The following is a 24998-nucleotide window of genomic DNA, read 5'->3' as shown; positions in this document are numbered from 1 at the left end:
ATATTCTGTAGTGTACATATGCCACAATTTAATGAGTGTCCCTTTGGACTGACACTTCATTTTTTCCCTCCATTTTCCTTGCTATTATAAACAATGCTAAATGAATAATGTTGGCCGCATTTAAGTTCTAACGTGTGCATATTTATCTGCAGGATAAAGTCCCACAAGAGGGACTGCTGTCTCAGAGGGTGATTGCACCTGTAATTTTGATAGGTAGTGCCAAATTCCCTTCCATAGAGATTGTACTATTTTGTAATACCAGTGGGAATGTATGAGAGTTCTTGTTAAAATTTCAATTCTCAACATCAAATATAGAAATGGAGCTTCTCAGGAAAATGGGTTTAACATGCTTACTCTGCAGTGCTCAAAGAAGTTCTATTTCTATAGAAGACAATACAGTATAAGGAAAGGAATTGACAAGGATAACATCAGCCTACTGGCTTTACCCAGGCTCAAATTAGGAAATCTGTGAAGAATTTGTAGGGAAGCCCCTTCATAATGCTTTTGTAGGGGCAAATCCTTATTTCGGAATTCAAGTGTCTGGTCTCCTGGATGTGCATCAGCATCATAATAGGCAGGGTCCCTCCAGTGACTAAAACAGTTAACAACGACTTCATTTCAAAGGGCCAAAGTTACCTGGCCCAGGGCAATGGTAGAGTAAGTGGTTTGAGCTTTGGATTCTCATCCGCGGCTACCCTACCTCCTCTGGGCGTGACTCTGGGTGTCACTTGGCTGCCTCAAGGCTGTTTTCTACTCCACTAAAATGGGGATAGTAATGCCCCTGCCTTTTTGGACTGTTGTAAGATAAAGTGGAATAACATTCAGGACACTGACTAGTATACAATAGCATTCAATTCTAACTTTCCCCTCTTTGCCTTTCTGAAAATAACAGAGAATCAGGAAAACCCCAAAGTTCTCTCCAAACAGCCAAAATGTGTGCCACAATTTGCATATATTAAATGTCTTACTTTACTCATAGAAGAGACTCTAAAAGTCTATTTCCTATAATTTTACATGTTATTCTAACATCCTTTGTGGTTCAGCTTCCCCACCCACATTGAAGTGTTAATAACATGGGCCAAAGTTGTTAACTGGCTGAACTATGAAAAATAGAGCTTAAAAATTTGTTATTTAGAGATAAAAATAAAAACAAAAGTGACTGGTAGGACTGGGGTCGTTCCTTAGCAGACCCATAGGTGGTCAGAGGCTCTAAGCATAAGGCTACCTGAGGTCAAGTCATCTGGAAAGGTTTAACTGAGGTGGTGATAAGAAAGCAGACCACTGGGCAAGGCATTCCTTTTATTACCTTCCCCATCCCCCATTTTCTAGAGAATTGAGATATCTCTGTAAACATTGATTGAGTTTTATGAAGGTTTACGTCATAAAATGTAAAATAACACAGTGGGGAGGACACTTGAAAGGCTAAATTTCAGTTACTAGGAAAATTAATTAATCCACTCATTTAATCGATATTTACTGAGTGCTCACTCTGTGTTCAGCACTGTGCTAAGTGCAGAAATTGCTTGGACACCTAATTGCCCAAAAATTCTATGCAAAAAAAAAAAAAAAAAAGGCACCATTCATAGCACTGTCCAAATTTATGTTAACTTTCAGTGAGTCTTCATGATAGGTTTTTCACTGTAACTGTTTAATTTTAGAACCTCCTGGGTTCTACAAATTATCCCTTACAAAGAAGGTAGAATGATACAATTGTTGAAATGGCAAATGTAAAGTTGAAATCACTCGACAGTCTGCGCATCATATCTACTTGAACCTTCAATTGTGATAAACTCTTGACACAGTCTCATTTATTAGCCTTATATGCTGAGTGTAATTTAGTTAATTTCACTAGATTATGTTCTTTCAGGGCACAGGGAAATAGAAATCATAAATATGTCATTGTTGCCTGCTTTTGTATCTCATTTCATAGAAAACACATTTAAAAACTAATTATACTAAGGGTGGGGAAAAATGTAATTGTAATGTATACATGTAAGGATAACTTGATCCCCTTGCTGTACAGTGGGGGAAAAAAAAAACTAATTATACCTATTTCCTAGGAGTATTTGAAATGCTTTCATTTATTAGATAACAAATCTCCTGGATAGTAGAATTTAAGTAACTATATGTTGGCATATGTAAACATAACAACAATAAAAGCAATAATAATGATAATAATAGTTACCATTCATCAGTGCTTATTACCTATCAGGTATTTTGTTGAGAGATTTGAGTAGATTAGCATCTTTAACCTGCCCAAAAACTTTTCGAAGAAAACACTGTTATATTGCCATTATGTAATGGAAGAAACTGGGGTTTAAAAAGGTTAAATATTTTGTTCACATTATTCATGTTGCTATTTTAGTGGATCTAGGATCTAAACCTGGGCAGTGATACTCCATACCTACGCCAACTTTTAAAGGTATTACTTTTTCTTTTTCAGCCACCCTCACAGCATATGGAAGTTCCCATGCCAGGGATTAAATCCAAGCTGCAGCTGTAACTTACGCCACAGATGCAGCAACTCCAGATCCTTAACACACTGCATAGGAGCTGGGAGTTGAACCGGTACCTCCACAGAGACAAGCTAGATCATTAACCTACTGTATCACACTGGGAACTCCTAAAGGTGTTATTAATTCAAATTCAGCAAAGAAAGAAACAGAATCTCAATCTATATGTAGAAACAATCCTTACTGCTGGCTATAAGTTTTACTCCCACAGGAATAAGGAGGCTTAAATCATAGTGTGAAATAAAAGGATACCCTTATGTGACTTGTTTTCAAAAGCACCCCCCCCCCCCAAATGGCTGAGGTAAAAATTCTGAGTACTTTTTGTAAAGTCTTTACAGGTTTTACCTTGGCATAAATACTCAAGAAAAGCTGTGTACTAAAATATAGAATCTTTATCTTGCCCCACCCCCCAAACTTAACTAGGAGTTATAGTGTTAAACATTATATATCTCAAAATAAGAATACTGAAAATTTCAAAGGCATTTTTCTTCCACAAAACCTCAATGCCATATAAACATTACCTAATTTGTCCTCGGTAGTCCAAAGAAAGTTCTTGGCAAGATTAGAAGGTTTTACTGAAGGGTGAAGTAGATAGACTCAGAAAAATTAGCACAAAAATCCAGAGAGGGAATGAGAAAATTCAGAGTTAGGAATTTTTTCTTTTTTTCTAACTTCAAAATGTTCCTTTCACCTGATCAGTAACAACTCTGACCACGTAGCTTGCTCTATCTGGTTTCAGATTCACTAGAAGATCATTGTAATTCAAACCCATTCAGTGCTGCTTCACTTTTGTAAATTGTCAGTTAAGATTAAATAGTGTACCCTGCACTTATTTTAAGGATATAGCACATTGATAACATTTTCACTTATTTAAAACCATGTTTACTGACAGATTCTTAGCACCAAAAAAATTCTAAAAGGCAATTTTCACACATTTTCATAGCTTAAACAAGTAATTGACACAATTTAAACTCTGGCTAGTTCTGAATTTTCCAAATTAAGGTCAGAGAATTTAAAAAGTGTATACTTAAAAGTTGGTAGAAATACATTTTAGTGGTGAAGAAAATACACTCAAGGTCACAATATACTAATTCAATCTTTGCTCTAGTTTTCAAGAAGTAAACACGTTGATTTTAAAACTGGATTTTGCCAGGACTTTTCTCAAAGGAATGGTGGAAACTTTATTGCAAAAGATGGCAAAGTTGTCAGTGCCAAGAAAATCAGGGGGTCAAGAGGTAAAAGAGGAGGGAGTTGTCTAAACAAAAGTGAGAAGCAATAAGTAGTGTGTGGAATCTAAACTGATTTATGCAATTTCTGAAGACCCTCAAAATAAGAGAAGACTATGAGCCACATTTAAAAGGAAAAAACAAAAAAGGAAAAGAAACAGCCAAAGAGGTGAGACACAGCCATTTTGATGGGGGGGGGTGGTTGTCTAACTACACAATGAGGTCATCCTATCTCCCGGAAGTGACACGTAATCACCTGCTTTGCACTAGCTCCGCCCCTTCCCTCAGAGGTCCCGCCCCTCCGCCAGCAGCCGGGAGGGTGTTAGGGGGCGTTTCTCCAGGAGGAAAGCTGTGAGCTGCGACGCTGAGGAAGGGGACCCCAAAACGTCTGGCACTGCCCCCTTCAGAGATCACTTTGGAACGCCTCACTCGGCCCAGCGGGATTCAGAAACGCCGAGGGGTCAACCTGATGGGTTTCGGGGTCAACGGAAGAGGGGAAGGGGAGCCCTGGCGGGGTGAACCCCCCGGCCCCCCGCCCAGCAGCTGAGGCACAGGAGGGCGGCCATCTTGGCCGGGAGGGTAGGGCTGGGGAGCTGCGGGCGCCGTGCGATTGGGGGGCTCGCCCGGAAGTGACGCCAACTACCCGGAAGCGGAGGGGGTTCCCTGGCCCACTCCCCCCTCGTTCGTTTGCTCCCCCGCTTCCTCCCCGCCCCCCTTCCTCTCCATTCGTTTCCCCCCCCTCCCCGTTCCCTGCCTTCTCCCCCCCACCCGTCCCTCCCCCCCCAACCTCCGGAGCTGGGAAGAGAGTCAAGATGGCGGCGAAATCCGATGGCGGTGGCGTGGGGGTGGGCTTCGCCCAGCTGCACAACCTGGACGAGGCGGTGGGCAGCGGCGGCGAGGAGGACGGGGAGCCCGGGGGAGGCGGCTGCGGCGGCGGCGGCGACGGCAGCGAGCCCGGCGAGAGCAGCTCGCTGCACATCTGCCACTGCTGCAACACCTCCTCGTGCTACTGGGGCTGCCGCTCCGCCTGCCTGCGCTCCCTCCTGGGCAAGAAGCCGCGCCGCAGCGCCGCCGCCGCCGACGGGGGGGACCAGCCGCTGCAGCCGCCCGCGGCCGATGGCCGCCGCCACCCGACGCCCTCGGACGCGCGGCCGCAGCCGCCGCAGGTGGAGCGGCCGTGGCTCGACTGCCTGTGGATCGTGCTGGCGCTGCTGGTCTTCTTCGGGGACGTGGGCACCGACCTGTGGCTGGCCCTCGACTACTACCGCAAGGGGGACTACGGCTACTTCGGGCTGACCCTCTTCTTCGTGCTGGTGCCGTCGCTGCTGGTGCAGAGCCTGAGCTTCCGCTGGTTCGTGCAGGACTACACGGGCGGCGGGCTGGGCGCCGTGGAGGGGCTCAGCAGCCGGGGCCCCCCCATGATGGGGGCTGGCTACGGCCACGGCGCGGGGCCCTCGGCCACGCCGGGGGCGCAGCGCCTGTGCCGCCTCTCCGTGTGGATCTGGCAGTCGGTCATCCACCTGCTGCAGATGGGGCAGGTGTGGAGGTAAGAGCACTGCGGGGGTGGGGGCGGGGGCCTGGCCAGTCGGCCCCGCAGAGGGCCCGGCGGGCGAGGCCGGAGCCCTCCCGAGTGCGCTCCGCCCTGGAGGTGCCTCGGAGGTGGGCCCCTCGGACGGGCCTGGCCCGGGGTCTTGAAGGAGGGGTTTGCCACGCACTTCCCCGGGCGTCTCTAAAAGGCCATCCTTCGGTCTGGATCCCTGGCCACGCCTTTTGGCCCAGGGAGGCCCATGTCCCACTGTTTGTCTGTCTTCATCCCTGGCTCGCACTTAGCCGAGGACCCTCCATCCTTTCCCTCCCCTCTATCTCTGTAGACCTCTGTATCCCAAGGTAACCAGCCTCTGGCGCTTTTTATCTGCACCCCAGCTCGCCCCCTGGGGGGAACCTTCCTTCTTCCAACCGGTTTGCACTTGGTTTTGTCCCCTGGTGAGACATCTTCCCCTCTTTCCCCCGTCTTCTCTCCGCAGTGGCCTGTATGGGGCCCTGTGCAAAACCCCTGGCTGCCTCTCCTTTTAGCACTCCTTTATTCCACGCCCCCTCCCCCCCTTCCTGCAATCCTATCCCCTGCAAATGACTCCAAACCGCTGCTCTCCTTGAAGGAAAAATGACTGTTTTGCTGGATTAGACGTGCCCTTTTCTTAGTGACAGGTAAAATGCTATAGTATGTCATGGGTGTAAGCGTTTGTTTTTAACTCTCACCTCCAGAAGATCACTTAACCACCTGGACATCTATTTTGGTGGAACGTTGATTTTGTCAGTGCACAGGTGATTTATGTTTACACAAGCCCCAAGCTGGGCCCTGGGGCCCTTTCCTCTTTTGTAAATTTCTCCTGTGCCAGGTGAATCCCTCAAAAACCACTTGCAGATTTTGTTTTTTTAAACAGCCTTAACTGGCTAACCTAAGGAAAAGATCCCATTAAAATCTTGGTAAATCTGTGCCTTCCAACTTAATTCAGCTTGAGTGTATTCTGGAAATACAGTAAGAGTATTTGCAAGAGAAAAAAACCTTACTGAAGGTAAATTGTAGGAGGCTCTTCAGGTACGTTGCTTCTGTGAGAAGACATTTTGCCTTGACTGCTTAGGCTCCTTATGCCTAGTAGGAGGTTTTAGGTGCTGAGAATTTCAGTTTACTGAGATGTACTCAGATTAACTGAAATAAAGTTCCTTGTCTTTTGAATTGTTTGTCTAGGGCTCTATACAGAATTTTAAATAAAATCATTTCAGAAAGCATGGGATTAAGTTGAATCATGAAAATGAATGCAAGAACTTTGTGCTGCAGAATTTACATGCAAATTCAGGTTAGAGGACAAGTGAATGGTTCTTGATTTTCCTGGTCCTGTCAGGGTTATATACTGGTGTTCCTACCTTGAAGCAAAAAAACTTTTTTTTTTTTTCCTAGCTCTATTTGTCTGCAGATAATTTGTTTCCTGCTAATAAGTTTATAAGAAGAGGGAGAACAAAATAGAAAAAAAATGATGGTTGATTAACTTTTAGCTTTTATGAGCCAATTTGAGGTCAAGGAAAAAATTGAAGTATGTTTTGAATTTGAATTCTGAATCTGAAAACATCCCAAACCATATTGAACCAAAGATAGTTTGTTTGATAGAGGGGGATACCTGTTTTGGTTTCTTGCAGGTTGGTAAGATGCAAAGGAGTGAAGGTGAGAGGGACAAAAAGTATGAGGAAGAGAGAGATCCTGAAACTAGCAAAATTTAACAGCATGTAATTAATAAGTAGGCATCTCTTGAACCGGGGATAGCAGGTAAATGAGTCACGTCTCTCCATGCCTTAGACATGGAGATGTGGGTAATCAAAACCTTGGTGACAGGTTAAAATTCCTGAGAGAATTGTTTCTAATGTAGTCCATCCTAGATATTTATTAGTAGTAAACTTTTGGGACATACTGAAATTGGAGTGTTTCACAGATTTTTTAGGCAGAGTAATTTCCACCCTTAATTGTATTTGGCATAGTAGAAGTCCAGGTTGTGGACAAACTGAAAAGTACATTTAAGTATGAATTTAGTTTTTATAATTGTTTGAAGCAGGGTAATGTATTATTTTTCCAGATTTTTATTGAACTTTCAGTGTCTGCAAAGGTGTATACATATTTTGAAGAGATGCCTTTGATTTTACTATGTCTAAAGTTTTTGTCTTTTTTTTTTTCAAGATTAGAATATATGTCTAAATATTTTGTAAAGTTAAGGTATTAAAAGACACGCTAATTCAGCATACTATTCTTCAAAAGAAATGTTTACTGAGGAAGGATTTTATTTGGTTTTAATTTTTTTTCCCAGTAGGCTTGTTTTGTCTGAAATACTTCAGGAGCCTTTGCTCTTTGATACCTGCCAGGCATGTGGCTTGCATGATTACAAGTAAAAGCTTCAGAGAAAATTGTTTATTGTTTTAGTCCGGTGGCAGACTTGTCACTGTGTATAAATATACATCATCTCAGTTTTTCTGCAGATTTTTTGGGGTTGCAGTTGTTCCTGTAATCGTATTTGCTACTTAAATTTTGTTATTTCATACGGTCATGTGACATAAAGGTTAAGGTCTATGGATTTGATTTGGGCCACATTTCTAGGAAAAGGTGTTTGTCAAAACTGATTGCATAAACTATGAAGTATGTCTCTTCACTTTTTCTTTTTTAATGTAAAATTATTTGACTCTTGCTTGGACAAGAGCACAGTGCTTATTTAAGAAAAAATTGTTACTCTTGACCATACATAAGTGGTGAATTTCTATGCACGTTGCCTTTTCCGTCAAGATGAAAATACTTGACATCTCATTTCACCTAACGACTTCACAAAACATAAGGAAATATTTTTGACTGGGCCAAAAGTGGGGCATGGAAGAGTAGCTGCCTGTAGGATGATTTGTTTTCATGAATCTTGTTTTGCAGGGCAAGACTTGGTAATTAAGGTCCCTTTAATGCATGCTGTACTAATCACTTAACATGGAACTTACTAACTTTCTGTGCTCTATTCAGGTACTTTTCCTAGGGATAGCAGGTAAATGAGTCATTTATACCCAGAATAGGAGTCACACCAGGCTTCATTTTAGTACAATGTGTTGTTATTAGAAAGTGAGATCATTTTCTTGGAGGGTTAGAGCTTAGGAACAGGTTTGCATATTGCATTTTTGTGTGTGAGTTTTCTCCGCCAGTGTATGGGCCTTTCTTTGCTTTTATGCTGCTTTTAGAGGTTGCTTAGTGTCTTGGCAGTTCCCTGCAGTCCAGAGCAACAGTTTTTTGACTAAAATTTCATGTAATGTCTTGATGTTGCAGCCAAATCATTAATATCGCTTTTTCTGTATTTATTTTTATGGGCATGTTTTAAAGATTTTTCTTAAAATCTTAATTCTATCTGCCATTTTAAAAGTGAACATCATCTGTTCTTTATTTTGGACGGTGAGGTGGAGTGGAGGGTTGCCTTCAAAGGAGAAAAAAGAAAACATTTCACGTACCATAATGGGGTCATCAGTCTGTGAACAAGCTAAGGCTTTGTTTAAGCATTTTTTTTTTTTTTTCTGTTTTAAGACTTTGATACAATATAGGGACATAACTGTCTATGTAACTATCAGCAAATGTTGCTGGGCTGGTGAAGATGCTTTTTTAAAAAAACTATTACTTTTGACCTCTGTTCCCCCCTCCCCCCCCCCCCGCCTCCTCCCCCATGTAGGGATACTTGGAATATTATGGGGCTTTGTTCTTCAGTATTTTAGAATAGTGGTTCTTAACTCTGACTGAGACTAGAACCTACTGTAGCTTTAAAAAATGCTTGAGCATTGCTGGACCTGTTGAGGAAGAATCCCAGGATGGGACCCAAAGCAATCTTATTTTTAGAAGCTCCACAGGTGATCAGATGGGTAGCTAGGTTTGAGAAGCACTTTAGAATTGGGTTTTAGGCATATTTCATTTGGAGATTGTTACTGGATTTGTGTTCCTGATAAATACGATGGAACAATTGAGAGTGGAATGACTTGGTACTGTGAAGTTTGGTTCCTGGACAACACCATAACAAAACAATTTCACCTTGGAAACATGAGTGTCTAACTACAGTACTTGGGGTTGTCTCAAGTGTGGGCACTTACAGTACTCAGTTTTTTCCTTTTTTTTCCTTCGAGCCTAATTATGGATCTTATTCTAAAAGGCTTCCTAAACTCAAAACATTCTTCAGTAAATGTAGCCCACTTCTTTGCCTTTTATGTGATTCAGGTAGTACTTGTGTGATTGTGTTGCATGTAAAAGGAAAATTAATTTTGAAATGATTCTCTTAAGTGGGCTTGAGGTAAACATAATTGGAATTACAAGAGGTGTTGGACTAAGTGATCTGTATTGTCCCTCTAGCTCTAAGATTTTGTGATTTAGGGATGGAAATGTTACCTTATAAATAAGGAAATTGATTCTTCTGGGGCCAGGATACCAATCATAGTCATGTTAAAAGATTGTGTGTGTGTTTGTGTGTAGGGGGCTTTGTATAGTATCTGTTTATTATGGGGTGGGAATTTCTGTATTGTAAATATCTTTTTTTTCCCCATTTGATCCATAAATTTACTGGAATTCTGGTTCAAAAGAAACTCAATGGAGAGTTCTCATGTGGCTCAGCAGGGATGAATCTGACTAGCATCCATAAGGACGCAGATTCGATCCCTGGCCTTGCTCATTGGGTTAAGGATCCAGCGTTGGCGTGAGCTGTGGTGTAGGTTGTAGATGAGGTTTGGATCTGGCGTGGTTGTGGCTGTGGCATAGGCCAACAGCTACAGCTCCGATTTGACCCCTAGCCTGGGAACCTCCATATGCTGCAGGTGCACCCCTAAAAAGACCCCCCCCCCAAAAAAAAACCCTCAATGGGATTTTTTTGAGGGGGAATGAGAAAAATTGATCTGAGAAAAGTAATGTGTTTGAGTAATGTGTTTCAAAAACCTTGAAAAACAAAAATGTTGAGACTTTCTCTGTAAAAAGTGAATGTGCTATAAAGTGTCAGTAATTAGATCGATGTGCCACTGGCAGAGGAATTAGGCAAATATAGGTAGTGAATCCCAGTAAAGAGAGAAATTGAAAGGTTTGTGGGAATTTAGTAGATAGTAAAGGCGGCATTTAATCAGTGAAGAAAAAAATATTGTTTAAGAAGTGACATTGAGGCAATTGACTACCCAGTTGGGAGAAAAATTGATCTCTATCTAAACAAAAATACTAGGAGTTCCTATTGTGGCTCAGTGGTTAATGAATCTGACTAGGAACCATGAGATTGCTGGTTTGATCCCTGGCCTCGCTCAGTGGGTTAAGGATCCAGCATTGCCCTGAGCTGTGGTGTAGGTCGCAGACATGGTTCAGATCCCAAGTTGCTGTGGCTGTGGTGTAGGCTGGTGGCTGCGGCTCCCATTAGACCCCTAGCCTGGGAACCTCCATATGCTGAGGGTGCGTCCCTAGAAAAAACAAAAAAAGGAAAAAAAAAAAAAACCCACAACTAATTAAAAGTATAAACATAAAATGGTAAACTATAAAAACAGTAGAAGAAAATGTAGGATAATAATTTTATAATCTTGCAGTGGGCAAAACACTTTGGTGCCATCAAGGAAAAAAGGGGCAAGTTTAACAACATAATGCCTCTTCTAGTTATTCCCTTTCTCCTCTTCCATAGAGATCATAGAAATAGATGCTTGGTTGTGAGGGGAGAAAAGTTATATTTAGACAAAGAGCTACTTCCTAAAGGAGACTGAAGCAAGCATCTCTGAAGATTATTTTTCGTTTGTGAGTGAACAGAAACAGTTAAAACTTGATACTATGGTTAATTTTCAAGAGAAAGTGATGAAAAAATGGTACACTTTGAGTAAAATTGCAGCCAGTGATGAAGGAAGGTATTTCTAGAGTGATCTATAAACAAAACATCAAAATTTGTATTTTAGAAGTCTAGCATTCCAGAAACCTAGTAGATACATGTCAGACATCACAAGCAGTTCATTTCTGCCTTTAGACATCATTTACTTTGATTTTACAAACTTTATCCATAAGGTCAATTAGTTAGGGTTATGTAATGGATAAATTCTACAGTATTGGAAAGAGTAGATAGGGTCTGAAAAGAAATAAACCACGTGTCAATTGTTTCTGTTTTCATCAAGGGCTGGTTTGATTTGTAGTGTGCTTTCTGTAGACAAGTTTGTGATTAAAATGAGTTTACTCCTGGTGATACTCTGTACCTAGTTACTTCTAGTCAGAAATTCTGAATTTCTTATTTGGTTTTGAAAGCATTGTATTTTTTTAATCATGAAAAAAGTTCAGTGACTTGATTTTTACCTAAAAAGAGTGCTGTTTATCACTTTGGAGATACTAAAAAAGAAAAAAAAGGACAGGACACAACGTGGTATAAAGGGAACACTGGAGTTAAGAAATAAGGTTTATTATTCTACAAGTTACTAAAAATCTCTGCCCTCAATTTCTTCAGATTACATTTATCAAATGAGTTAAATTGATTGATCTTTAAGATCTATTGGTTTTAGAAAGTCTGTTATCCTATAGGTATTTGCAGTCTGAAGTGTGTTTTGTTTAGCTGGGGCCAGGGGTTTAATCTGAGCCACGGCTGCAACTTAACGGGAACCTGGGTGGGAACACTAAAAAAATTTTAATGATAGCTTCCTTGTCAGTCGTGAGTTGTTTTAGGAAATGATTCTAAGTGAATTTTTTTTTTTTCGTGTGTGTTGTATTTTTTTAGATTAACATATAGGTGCTTTTTTGATTTAAGTTGAATTTGGGGCAAAGTTGGGATTGGCCTTAAGGATTCAGTAAATATAGTTAAAATGATAATGTACGTAAAATTCAACCATAGATTTTTCTTTCCTTTATGTCTAATATGGGTAGATCTTGGTATATTGTATTATTTTAAAATACTTTAAAACAAACCACAATATCCTAAGGTATTTTGCATATTGCTAACAGGAAGCTTCTTCATGTGTATTGCTTTTATCCTGAAGTATCAAACAGGTATTTTTAAAAATAACTTTTGTTTTGAATGCAATATTTTGGTCATTTTATTTGTGAGGAAGCTATTTCTGCTTTATCTTAGTCATTAAATTACAGAGCATGGATTTTATGTTCATTGCTCACTTTTAGGACAGAATTTGAATATTCAGTTCACAGAAGGGTAAGCAAATCATTTTCTTCACAGTGGCCTTCGAAAAGAGGTAGAGTTGATAGTTATTGTTTCACCCAGGCCATGTGCTCTCAGAGGTACATGAAATAGAAAGTTTCTCCTTCACTATTTTGCCCCCTTTTTATTCTGTATTAAACATACTGCACACATGAAGAAAGATGGCAAAGGTGAGGAAGACACCAAATCCATGGCTTGGAAAGCCTGCCCATAAAATAGAGCTGAGAGGGTATTAGGAACTCACGTCCTTCCAGATAGCAGTCATGTCCCACTAGGCTGTGCTTCTTAAAAGTGGTCAGAGAACCTCTTGAATTAGGATAGCCCGGGGGCTTGTTAGAATGCTGAATTGAGGGTCTGCTGTGGGTTTAAGGAATTAGAACCTCAGGGAGTTGGACTACAGAATGTGTATTTTTGCTCAGTCCTTATGGAAACTTTTAAGCATACCGGGAGGTAGAGGAGTATATTGAGCATCTGTTACCATCTACCTGAATTCTGTATTTGACATAGATAGCTTTGTGTGTGTGTGTGTAAAGTATATCATGAGGTTGTACCTCTCCATACTTTACCTCAAAAACTGAATAATTAGAATAATTCTACCCAGCTACAATACTATTATCCCACCTAAAATTTAATGATGATCCCTTAATCCATAATTCTAAAAAATCATCTAATAACTGTTTCATATTCAGATTTGCTTTTTTTGTCCCCAACAAGGTCTTATATAGGTTTTACTTCCTCTCGACAGGGATTAATCAAAATTGCTTAATCAGCATTACTTTTACGTTTCTTTAATACTAAAACAATTTAAAAATTTTTTTCTTCATTATGTTGACTTTTGCAGAGTCTCTTATATTTTCCATATTTTAGGTTGCCTGATCATTTCCTCCAAGTGTTATCTGCCCTCTGTATTCTGGGTAAACTTGAAGATGCCTCTAGGGGCTTGATTATATTGAGACTACTTATTTTTGTCGGAAATACTGCTTTCTACTTGATGTTTGCAGCATATCACATGATAACCTGATTCATCCCACTATTAGTGATGCTGTTCTATCTCTTGGTTAGGGTTCTGACTGCCACATTTTTCTCTATAAAGGTTAATTTTCCCAGTAAGTAACTTGTGGGGTAAGACTTTTGGCAAAGGTGTCAATGGTCTGCTTCCTGACAACCTTTTTTTTACCTAATAGTTGTAGTGGCCTTTGAGAATCCTTGCCTGAATCAATTATGAAATTGTTGGTGGGAGGTGAGATTTGTATTTTAAACAAGCTTCCTAGTAATTCTTAGCTGTCTGAGAGTTGGAGAGCCATTGCTTGACCAGAATGAGGATCTGAGAGTTAAAGAAAAAAAAAAAATCTGTGCTGAAGAGGTTGCTATGAATCTAGGCATTGGTGGGTTTTCAACTGGTTGTTGTAGACAGAGTTTAAGTTAAGCTTCATGTTACTCTTGGAGGAACAAAATTAAAATATGCCTCATGTGTTCTCTGTGTGTAGTAGCAATAACCTGAGGTCAGGACTCAAGTATATACAACAGGTTAGAATGTGTGACTCAAAAGAGAGTGGAGGGGACATACAGGAATTACTAATGTGGAAAGGAAACTATTGGAAATTCTGTTTTTACAAGTATTGTCTCGTAAATTTTCATAAATTTTTTATGCTCATTTTACAGACGAAGAAATGGGCTTAGAGAGATGGAATAATCTGATAAGTCACTGACAATTGGTGGAGGAAAGTCTTGAAACAAAATCTCACTGATGGCAAAATACATGCAGTTTTCTGCATCTTATTTTTCTTGAAATGATCAGGAGACACTTTTCACTAATGACTTTGCTTTTCTTTGGGACTTTGCTGTTCTGGGTTATTGAAAGTGAAGGAATGATATTCTTGAACCACTGGGGCCTCTTGATGTCAAACTGAGGTTCTCTGAGACCTCTGATTTCTATCCTAAGGTATTGAACCTTGCAGAGAAGATGCACAAATATGCTGATTCTCTGTTCACCTGTTGGAAACACCAAGAGTAGCAGCCCTTTCCTTAAGACTATAAAAGCAGATGTTTTCAAACTTGGCTGTGTGTTGGAATCACCTGGGGAGTCAGACATTTGAGTTCTATCATAATAGATAATGATCTAGTAGGTCTGGGATGGGCCTTAGGATCTGTATATTTAAAGAGTGTGTGTTTTCAGAAAGTACTCCAAGCAGTGCACAGACAGGGATGAGAACCACATTTCTATAGGCTGACTTCTGCTAGTACTTACAGTGGTAGTTCTCAAGGAGAAATTTTTATTAGAATCATTTGGGATTTTTTTTGTGTGGTAAATTTGAGCATGAGACATATCAGATATAGAGGGGTGGAATGAATAAAGGAAGCTCTGGGGAGTTCCCATTGTGGCTCAATGGTTAACGAATCCGACTAGGAACCATGAGGTTTCAGGTTCGATCCCTGGCCTTGCTCAGTGGGTTAAGGATCCGGCATTGCTGTGAGTTGTGGTGTAGGTCACAGATACGGCTTGGATCTGGCGTTGCTGTGGCTCTGGCGTAGGCTGGTGGCTACAGCTCCGATTCAACCCCTAACCTCCATATGCTGCGGGAGTGGCCCTAGAAATGGCAAAAAACAAAACGAATAAAACAAAAAAAATAAAAATAAAAAAATAAAAGGAAGCTCTGATGATGATTTTAATAGAACATCAGTATTTAAACAATCTCTGATTGAACCTTACTCTCAGCTGGAATGGGTTGGTGTAAGTGTGTATTAATCAAATGGTAGCCGTATTTGCCACAAATATGGCATGTGGGGTTATACTTAAGATTTAAAATACTGTAAAGACATTTAACATTAAAACTGTACAGCATATAATTGAATATTCTTTTGATTCAAAGCTTCTTTGGAAATTTGAAGTGCTTCAAGGTCATTATTAATACAAATTATCACTGTTAGAAGTGCCAGGTTAGAGGCATTTTATTATGTTGGGAAAATTGATATCCAATCTAGAGTGAATTTCATGTCTCAGATGTTCAGAAATGTTATATTTGTTGAAATTGGTGCCAAGGATTGGATTCTTGAAAAGAAACTGGTGAATGAAAGGGGAGAAGTGTCCTAATAGGTATTAAATGGGTTTTATTAGAGACAGAAATGAAGAGAGCACCGAAGAAAAATGACATGACTACATTTTACTTGATGGCTTCATGGGCAGGAATAGCTAGGGGAGAGGTCGGGAAGGGGATATACAGTGTTTAATTCTACTACTCCTTGTTGGTAAGATATTAATTAGTATAGTGGGTCAATAAGGACACCTAAGAGCTACACACACCAAAATAATATCCCTTGAACTCCATCTAGGAATGTGGCAGTGGTGAAAAAACTCAAGCTGCTTCTACCTGGGAAGCTCAGGGTGGGAACTCCTAGGAGAGGCAACAGCTGGCAGCAAGGGATACAGAATGTGTGGGCAAGCACACTGTAGACTGGGTTGGATCCTCTGTGATTCTGAATCAAAATGAACAGAACTCCAAATCTGTCATTTTGCTTGGTTATAAAGAACACAGCTTTTGAGTAGTAAACTAAATGGTAGGTATAAACAGCCCCATATATTTCGGATGCTGCCATTTTGCCTTCTGTAAGGCAGTTTTTATTAAAGCCAACTGTAAAGGAAAAGATTATGCCTTCCAATAAGGAGATTATATATTCAAAATTTAAGCAATCTCAGATGGTTTTGCATAGACCTAGTGGGGATGATGTGTTTTGGGGTTGGAAAAAAATCAGAAGCTAAAGGACTTACTACTCTATCCACAAATTAAACAAAAGTTGTCCAAACAAAGCTGAAGTTAAAAGCAATTACATTGTAAATTTGCAAAAATAGAGAGTTAGAATATGTTTGTTGCATTTGTGGACCGTATTTGTGGTTTCCACCCAAATCTTAGCACTGTAGTATGTGTGACATTTGCACTCGGCATCATATTCAGATGATTCTGGCCCTTATTTTTATCCTGGGACATGTTTTTCCTTCTTTGATATGTAGATTCTTGAAGGTGTTAGCTTCTCCGGTGTTAGCCAGTTTCACCAGAAGTAGAGCCCTGGTCCAGGGTTTAGCTTTTGTGTGTGCCCACAGCATCACTAGGTAGTGAAAGGCATAATGGATATGGAAGACTAAACCAGCCACCATCACTTGTACCAAAGGAAGGTACTTTGGTAGGATTCTTACCAGTTTTCTTTTTTCCTCCCTAAGTCTTTTTTATTTGTGAAAAAATTTGCCCTTGATAGCTTCAAAACATTAACATGCTGGGAAGAATCACTCTTGAACCAACACTACTTCTCCATTACACTGTTGTCGGTCTCATTTTGCCAGTCAGGTGTGAAAGAATCCATGTTACAGAAGCATGCATTGTGGCATAACTGACGTGTTTTTGAATCTGTGATGGTGTCAAGATGCAGCTCTTGGAGATGTCAAGGTTCTGTTGTTTGGGGAAGTTCTAGTTTTGGAGATACTACTGTGTCTCAAGGTTAAGTGAATCTTTTATTATTCGTCTCAAGCTTTGTTGGCCTTTATCTCCAATAAAGTAGTGAAGCGGGACTCTTTCAGTCCACTTTTACATTTTTGCCTATTTAACACAGTCATTGGATGGGATGAGCTAATGTCTCAATGTCACATGAGCACTTGAACTACATATATGGAACAGGAATGTGTTTAAATTTCAGCTCTTTTGAAATGTAGTTACAGTGAGGTTTTAAATTAAAATTCATCTGAGCAAACAGTAAATTGAAAAAAGAACAACAGTAGCCAGTTGTCAAGGAAAAGACTGATGGGTAGAACAGGCGGCTTTCAGCAATATAAACAATCTGTTTTTGTAGTTGTTTTGTTTTTGTTTTAGGATGATTGGGAGAACTTCCACATTAAGTAGAAGTTAGTTAAATGTGAAAGGCAGCAACTATACAATGTGTATGTTAGTAGCTGTTACAGCGTGTTTCCTCGATAACATTTCAGTGGCTTAACACAAGAAATGTGTTGTCTACTGTGGGTGGTCCTGGCTGATCATGGCTTTGACATCCTTTAGGGATCAACACCCTCAGCATTCAGCCAGAGAAAGGAAAAAACTATGGAGAAAGAATAACTGCTTTTTAAAAGCCTTGGCTTTTTTTTTGTTGTTTTGTTTTTTTTGTCTTTTAGCCTTTTCTAGGGCCGCTTCCCGCAGCATATGGAGGTTCCCAGGCTAGGGGTTGAATCGGAGCTGTAGCCACCGGCCTACGCCAGAGCCACAGCAGTGGGGGAGCTGAGCCACGTCTGCGACCTACACCACAGCTCAAGGCAACGCCGGAACCTTGACCCACTGAGCAAGGGGCAGGGATCGAACCCTCAACCTCATGGTTCCTAGTCGGATTTGTTAACCACTGTGCCACGACAGGAACTCCTTTTTTTTTTTTTTTTTTTTTTTTGCTTTTCTTTTTTGTTTGTTTTTTCTTTTTTATTCAATGAATTTTACTATATTTACAGTTGTACAAAGATCATCACAACCCAGTTTTATAGCATTTCCATCCCAAACCCCCAGCACCCCCCTAACCTGTCACTTTTGGAAACTAAGTTTTTCAAAGTCTGTGAGTCAGTATCTGTTCTGCAAAGAAATTCATTGTGTCCTTTTTTTAGATTCCACATATAAGTGATAGCATATGACACTGATGTCTCACCGTCTGACTGAAGTAGAACAGGCGGCTTCACTTAGCATGATAATTTCTAGGTCTATCTATATTGCTGCAAATGCTATTATTTCTTTCCTTTTAATGGCTGAGTAATATTCCATTGTGCATATGTACCACATCTTCTTTATCCACTCCTCTGTTAATGGACATTTAGGTTGCTTCTCTGTCTTGGATATTATATACAGTGCCGCAGTGAATATGGAGTGCATGTATCTTTTTGAGTCCTGGTTTTCTCTGGATAGATGCCCAAGAGTGGGATTGCTGGATCAAATGGTAATTCTATTTTTAGTTTTCTAAGGAATCTCCATACTGTTTGCCATAGTGGTTGTATCAATTTACATTCCCACCAACAGTGTAAGAGGGTTCTCTTTTCTCCATACCCTCTCTAGCATTTATTATTTGTAGACTTTTTGATGTGGCCATTCTGGCTGGTGTAAGGTGGTACCTCATAGTAGTTTTGATTTGTATTTCTCTAATAATTAGTGATGTTGAACATCTTTTCATGTGTTTTTTTAGGCCATCTATATGTTTTCTTTGGAGAATTGTCCGTTTAGATCTTCTGCCCATTTTTTGATAGGGTTGTTTGTTTTGTTTGTATTGAGCTGCAGGAGGTGTTTATAAATTTTGGATTAAAAGCCTTGGCTTGAAGTGACACAGATCACTGGTCCTAACATCCCTCGGGGATAACCACACCCACATCAAGGGAGGCCAGGAAATGTGGTCCTGCCCAGGGTACAGCTTTGTAGTGCAGAAGAGCAAGCTTCATGATCAGAGATTGAGAAACAATTCTATACTTAGATCAGGTACCCTCCAGATTAGATTGTGTGTGTGTGTGTAATGTAAACTGCTATTGATTGGTGTATAGAAGAGACAATTTCTTTCTTTTTTTTTTTTTTTTTTTTTGGTCTTTTTGCCATTTCTTGGGCCACTCCTGTGGCATATGGAGGTTCCCAGGCTAGGGGTCGAATCGGAGCTGTAGCCTCTGGCCTATGCCACAGCCACAGCAACTCGGGATCCAAGCCGCATCTGCAACCTACACCACAGCTCACAGCACCGCCGGATCCTTAACCCACGAGCAAGGTCAGGGATCGAACCCGCAACCTCATGGTTCCTAGTCGGATTCGTTAACCACTGAGCCACGATGGGAACTCCGAGACAATTTCTTTTTAAAACTTTGATTTATATTTAATATTTTAGAATTTGTTAGCTATGTCAGGCCTCTGTCTCATTTTACTCTTTAAAAATGTTAAAACCATTCTTAGCCTGAGGGTCATACAAAAACAGGTCAACTTTTTTAATTGGTGAGGTGAAACAAGTAACTGTTAAAATTCCCTCCTAAAAGTAACAACTGTGTTAATTAATTTTAAATGTGATCCATGCTAAATAAACTAAGTTAAAATATAATGAAGTAATAGATTAGGGTTTTGAATAATTTTTCTTCAGATGAATTATCATTGAGGTAAAAATGGCCTTCACAGACTAAATAAAAAGCATTGTAGCCCTATAGCTAAGCCTTGTCAGTGTTTCAAGTCTTACAAACAAAAAATTCACATCTGGTTTAGAAGAGTTTGAATCTTGATATGTGACCATAGCAGTTGTAATTTTAACAAAACCATGTCCCATACTTAGGGAACTTGTTAGCTGCTAGTCCCTAAATAACTGCCCCCAAGAGTCACTCCTTGTTTTTCATGTTAATTCTACAGGCCACCAAATATGTAACCTAAATGTATGTGCAAAATTTATACCTAAATTTAGAAATTTACCCTAAAGCTTTATATTACTAAAAGTGATTGGGTTGTATTTCATTTGTGTGTTGATTACCACTGGAAATGGGTTATAATCATCTAAAAATTCCTTAGAAAGGTGTCAGAGCGTCTCAGTATAACAAACTATAATGCTTTTTATCAAAACATCAATATATTTTGTTAAGTTCTTCTAGAAATCATAAAATATTTAAAAAATAGAGACCTGTTGGTCTGGCGAAGGTTTAACAGTCAACTGTTTTAAGATACTTGTTCTTTTAATCCCAAATATGATTTAGGTTACATTTTCTGATATTCTTAACTGGCTTTTAAAAATTGGGTTATAAAGCATAAATATATTTATATAGGGACTATTTAACAATTAAAGTTTCTCTACATAATTATCACCACCAGTTGAGACTATACCAGCATCTAGATGAAAATCCTTGTTTTTTTTCTTACAAAGCCAAAATCTGTGACCTCTATGGCTAATACATAATTAATATTTTCTCAGACTATTGTACTCGAGAGATAAAACTGCAAATTATAATTAGAATAAAAACTAGACACCGAAACCTTTAACAGAAGCTGTATAGTATTGCAGGTCAGATACACACTACTTGAGATAAATTTTTTTCCCTGGTTGACCTTATTAATTTTAATACTTCTAATGTATTTTCTTATATTGATGCTGGCTTAGTCTTTCACTCCCACTATTGCATCTGTTGTATCCAGAGGATATCGCCCAGACTCCAAGCAGATCTGACTCTCCAGTGTTTTATGAAGGCAGTGGGTGACCCTGTCTGAGCTTGATCAAAATAAATACTGTTCCATCCAGGGATTCCCGAACTTAATACTGCTGCAGATGTTAAAATGCTTACACTGTGTTTAAAACCTTATTAGTAAGCCTTTTCAACTTTCAATTCATAAGCCCACTTGGGTGGATTCTCCAAAATCTTACTTAGTGGCAGTGTAGTAATGTTAATCAGCATATATTGTAAGACTTCTCAAGACCAAAGAAAAAAATGAATTGCTTAACATGATAATTCCTCTTGGTTCACACACACACACACACACACACACACACACACACCCTTAAATAATAGTTTTTTTATTTTAATCCAACAAATAGGAGTTCCCTGGTGATCTAGAGGTTAAAGATCCATCATTGTCACTGCTGTGGTGTGGGTTTGATCTCCAGCCTGGGAACTTCGGCATGCTGCAGGAATGGTGTTGCTGTGAGCTATGCTGTAGGTTGCAGATGCAGCTTGGATCCCGTGTTGCTGTGGCTGTGGTGTAGGTCAGCAGCTACAGCTCCAATTTGACCCCTAGTCTGGGAACCTCCATATGCTGTGGGTGCCACCCTAAAAAGACCAAAAAAAGAAGGAAAGATAAAAGGACAAATACTGTATGATTCCACTTTTATGAAGTAAACCAAGGTAGTCACAGTCATAGAGACAGAAAAAATGGTGGTTGTCAAGGGTGGGATGGAGGGGTGTGTGGGAAGTTAGGTATCAGAGAAGATGGAAAGAGTTCTGTGGATGGATGCTGGTGATGCTTGCACAGCAATGTGAATGTACTTCGTGCCTCTGAACTGGACACATAAAAATGGTTAAGGTAGTAAATTTTATATGTGTTTTATCAAAATTTAAAAAATTAAACTCTTCAGATAGTTTCATTTCTTCATAGCTCTCTACTCAAAGTTAAACACACACAGAGAACAAATGAATGAACAGTCTTTTTCTCTTCCTTACCTAGTACTGTTGTCAGTTTAAAAAACAAAAGCAGTACTAATTACGTACTCACAGCCAACCCTTCTGGATTAAGGCATATTTCTTATCAGTGTTCTAGCCCACACTGCCCAGCTGGGAACCAGCCTCAATTGTGTTATCTAAAAATATTCTTTTAAAGTTGGTCGCTTTGAAGTTCCCGTCATGACTCAGCAGTTAATGAATCTGACTAGTATCCATGAGGACACAGGTTCAATCTCTGGCCTCACTCAGTAGGTTAAGGATCTGGCCTTGTTGTGAGCTGTGGTATAGGTCGCAGACACAGCTCGGATCTGACGTTGCTGTGGTGTAGGCCAGCCACTGTAGCTCCGATTTGACCCCTAGCCTGGGAACCTCCATAAGCTGCAGGTACGGCCCTGAAAAACAAAAACAACAGCAAAAAAAATTTGGTCACTTCCACAGCACAGTGTGACCATTGTCAGGTAAAAAGTCCTGGTGTTGTCCTCCACAATGATATCCATATTGTCAGATTTGAAAAAAAGGGCCCAAGTGTTATTAAATCTGAAATGACTTCAGTCGAGGATGGGTGGTATTTTAAATCAGAAGAGAGCTCTTCCAAATTCTCTTTACTGTAGCCTGGCCTACGGTGATGAGACATTGCCTATAAGGAGGGCAGGGAAGCCCTGCCTACAAGAGCATGCCCTCTGAAGCCTGAGGGTCCTGACCAGCTATTAACTTGTACAATTATTTAACCTCTCTGTTTTTGGGGCTCCTCATAGGTAAAATAGTGCTTATTTGGGGTAGAAAGATCAGGGGCAGCTTTGTAGAGGAGGATATTACTATCTTATAGGATTGTTTGGAAAATTAAGAGTTAATGCATGTGAAAGTCTAAGAATAACGATACACAGTAAGTACTTACTAAATGTTAGATGTCAATTAATAGCTTTTTCTAACTGGCCCATAATATTGAAAATTGTACCTGGCATTGATAAGGTTTTACCTGGCCACATTTTCCTCTTATTTAACTCTTATCCTCTTTCTACACATAGAAATATACCTTGCCTACTTGTTCAAAGTAAATTTTCCAAGTAAAGATACAATATTGTTAAAGCAGTTATAAATAAATATGTATCTATTAAATGATTGTTTTCATTGTAAGTGAAACCAGGGAGAAAACTAGTCATTTTGTAATTTATTTACATATTGATAAATGTATAAAAAGTAGATTATCCATATCCAATAGTAGATTAGGCAGGCATGTCTTTTGAAATACAGTCTTATCGGAAAGTCAAAATGTATTAACCACACTAAAAAAATCTCAAATTTTTTTTTTTTTTGGTCATTTTGCCATTTCTTGGGCCGCTCCTGCAGCATATGGAGGTTCCCAGGCTAGGGGTTTAATCGGAGCTGTAGCCACCGGCCTATGCCAGAGCCACAGCAATGGGGGATCTGAGCCATGTCTGCGACCCACACCACAGCTCACGGCAATGCCAGATCCTTAACCCACTGAGCGAGGCCAGGGATCGAACCTGCAACCTCATCGTTCCTAGTCAGATTCGTTAACCACTGCGCCACGACGGGAACTCCAAATCTCAAATGTTTATATGAATTTTTTAAAGATAAATGTGATTATGAAATATTATCATGCATGTATAAACTGTTCACAGATAAAGAGCTCACCACCCTTTAGTTGATAAGAAAAATACTGAGTATAAATGGTTTAACTATGAAGCAGTTCTTTAAAATTTCCTTAGCAGTGAAAGATGTTAACCAGCCATCTTACACCCTTTCCAAATAGCAGTGACAGATATCTTAGTTCTCAGAACCTACCACCAGATCAGAGACCTTCATCGGTCCCTCTTTGTTCATACAATACACTCCAAACTTCACACTTTTGGGTTATTACTATTAATTCTTGAGGTTGCTGCAGGTTGATCCCAGAGCTGATAAACTCTTGAAAGACTCTGTTAGAGTAGGCTAATTCATTGTTGAGCATAGAAATTACTGATTTCACTGGAATACGTATCTGTGGTCTGTTTTTGGTAATTTTGCCAGTAATGGTGTTTATTGAGATAACTTCTCTCTCCTTAGGATGGTTTCCTGCTGCTTCCACCTGTTGGTTGGAAGACTTGTCTCCCACCTGGCCTCTATGGCTCAGTTCCCTGCCCTCAGCTTTAGTTAGCTCTTGCCTCTGTTATAAAACCAAGTATGGGAGTTCCTGTTGTGGCTCATTGGAAACAAATCTGACCAGTAAGTATCCATGGGGACGCAGGTTTGATCCCTGGCCTTGCTCAGTGGGTTAAGGATCTGATGTTGCTGCGAGTTGTGGTGTAGGTTGCAGACACGACTTGGATCTGGCTTTGCTGGGGCTGTGGGTATAGGCCAGCGGCTACAGCTCCAATTCTACCCCTAACCTAGGAACTTCCATATGCTGTGGGTGCGGCCTAAAAAGCAAAAAAAAAAAAAAAAAAAGGCAAACATGGTAGGATCAGTTCTGTGTAGCTTACACTTAAGAAGGACCTCAGACTAGGCTTTCTATGTCAGAGAGACCTTGGTTGAGTGGTACCTTGGAGTGTATTAGTTTCCTCCTAAGATTGCTGTGACAAAGTATCACAAACAGGGTGGCTTAAAACAACAGAAATTTATTCTCACAGTTCTGGAGAGATCTGAAGCCAAGGTGCCAAAGGCCCATTGATCCCTCTGAGATCTTGGCTAGAGTCCTTCTTTGCCCCTTCCTAGCTCCTGGTGGTGGCCATCAGTCCATGCCGTTCCTTGGCTTGCAGCTGCACAACTTTATTATCTGCCTCCGTTGTCACATGGCGTTCCTCTCTCTGTGTCTGTGTCTAAATTTCCTTTTCTTATAAGGACACCAGTTCTCTTGGACTAAGGCCCAGCCTGCTCTGCGAAGACTCCACCTTCACTTATTACCTCTGCAGTTACCCTATTTCCATATAAGGTCACATTCTGAGATACTAGGGGGTAGCACTTCTGTTTCATTTAGGGAGACACAATTCAAATCATGTAACAGTCATGATTTTTATCCTTAGCATTGCAGGTTTTGAAATTCTCTTTTGTGGTTGACCCAATGTCAGTCTGACTAAAAATGAAGGCAGTTTGACTGGGTATAGTAACCCTTCAAACAAGAAAGTTATGTGAAAAATATGCTATAATGAAGGTTAATGACAGCTTTGCATAGGATAAGCAAGGATCTTTGTAGCTGGACTTGTATGTGTGATGATGTGCAACCTGTTCCACCTAACTTCACGACGTAATAAGTGGGAGATATGGTGGGGCTTCCTTATCCCTGCAGATAATGCATTTTACTGAGTTTCCATAGTGCCATAGGCTTAGGCTTAGGAAGGATTGCTGAGTTCTCAGCGCCTTGGTTTGCCCCTCAGGGGAGTGAGCA

General features: G+C 40.2%; 1 protein-coding gene across 4 annotated transcripts in view; it reads left to right on the top strand.

Annotated features, from left to right (window-relative positions):
* Positions 1–3785: 3785 nt before the first annotated feature.
* The window catches only part of XKR6 (XK related 6), a 294250-nt gene continuing 273037 nt past the window's right edge, over positions 3786–24998 (top strand). For 3 of the 4 annotated variants that reach the window (XR_014828465.1, XR_014828466.1, XM_021073068.2), the window contains exon 1: positions 4061–5285. Coding sequence is in view for 1 of the 4 variants with exons in the window: in XM_021073068.2 (XP_020928727.2) it covers positions 4552–5285 (734 nt within the window). In the remaining 3 variants the exon portion in view is untranslated. Of the gene's footprint in view, positions 3909–4060; positions 5286–24998 lie in introns of those variants that run through there. The other variant, XR_014828467.1, reaches the window with a different exon arrangement.

This window comes from Sus scrofa, chromosome 14 (genome assembly GCF_054392235.1).
Source record: "Sus scrofa isolate SSC_HxYL_T2T_F1_AM1 chromosome 14, Sscrofa_HxYL_maternal_Yorkshire_Landrace_v2.0, whole genome shotgun sequence".
Taxonomy (NCBI): Eukaryota; Metazoa; Chordata; class Mammalia; order Artiodactyla; family Suidae; genus Sus; species Sus scrofa.
This window is presented reverse-complemented; position numbering and strand designations above follow the sequence as displayed.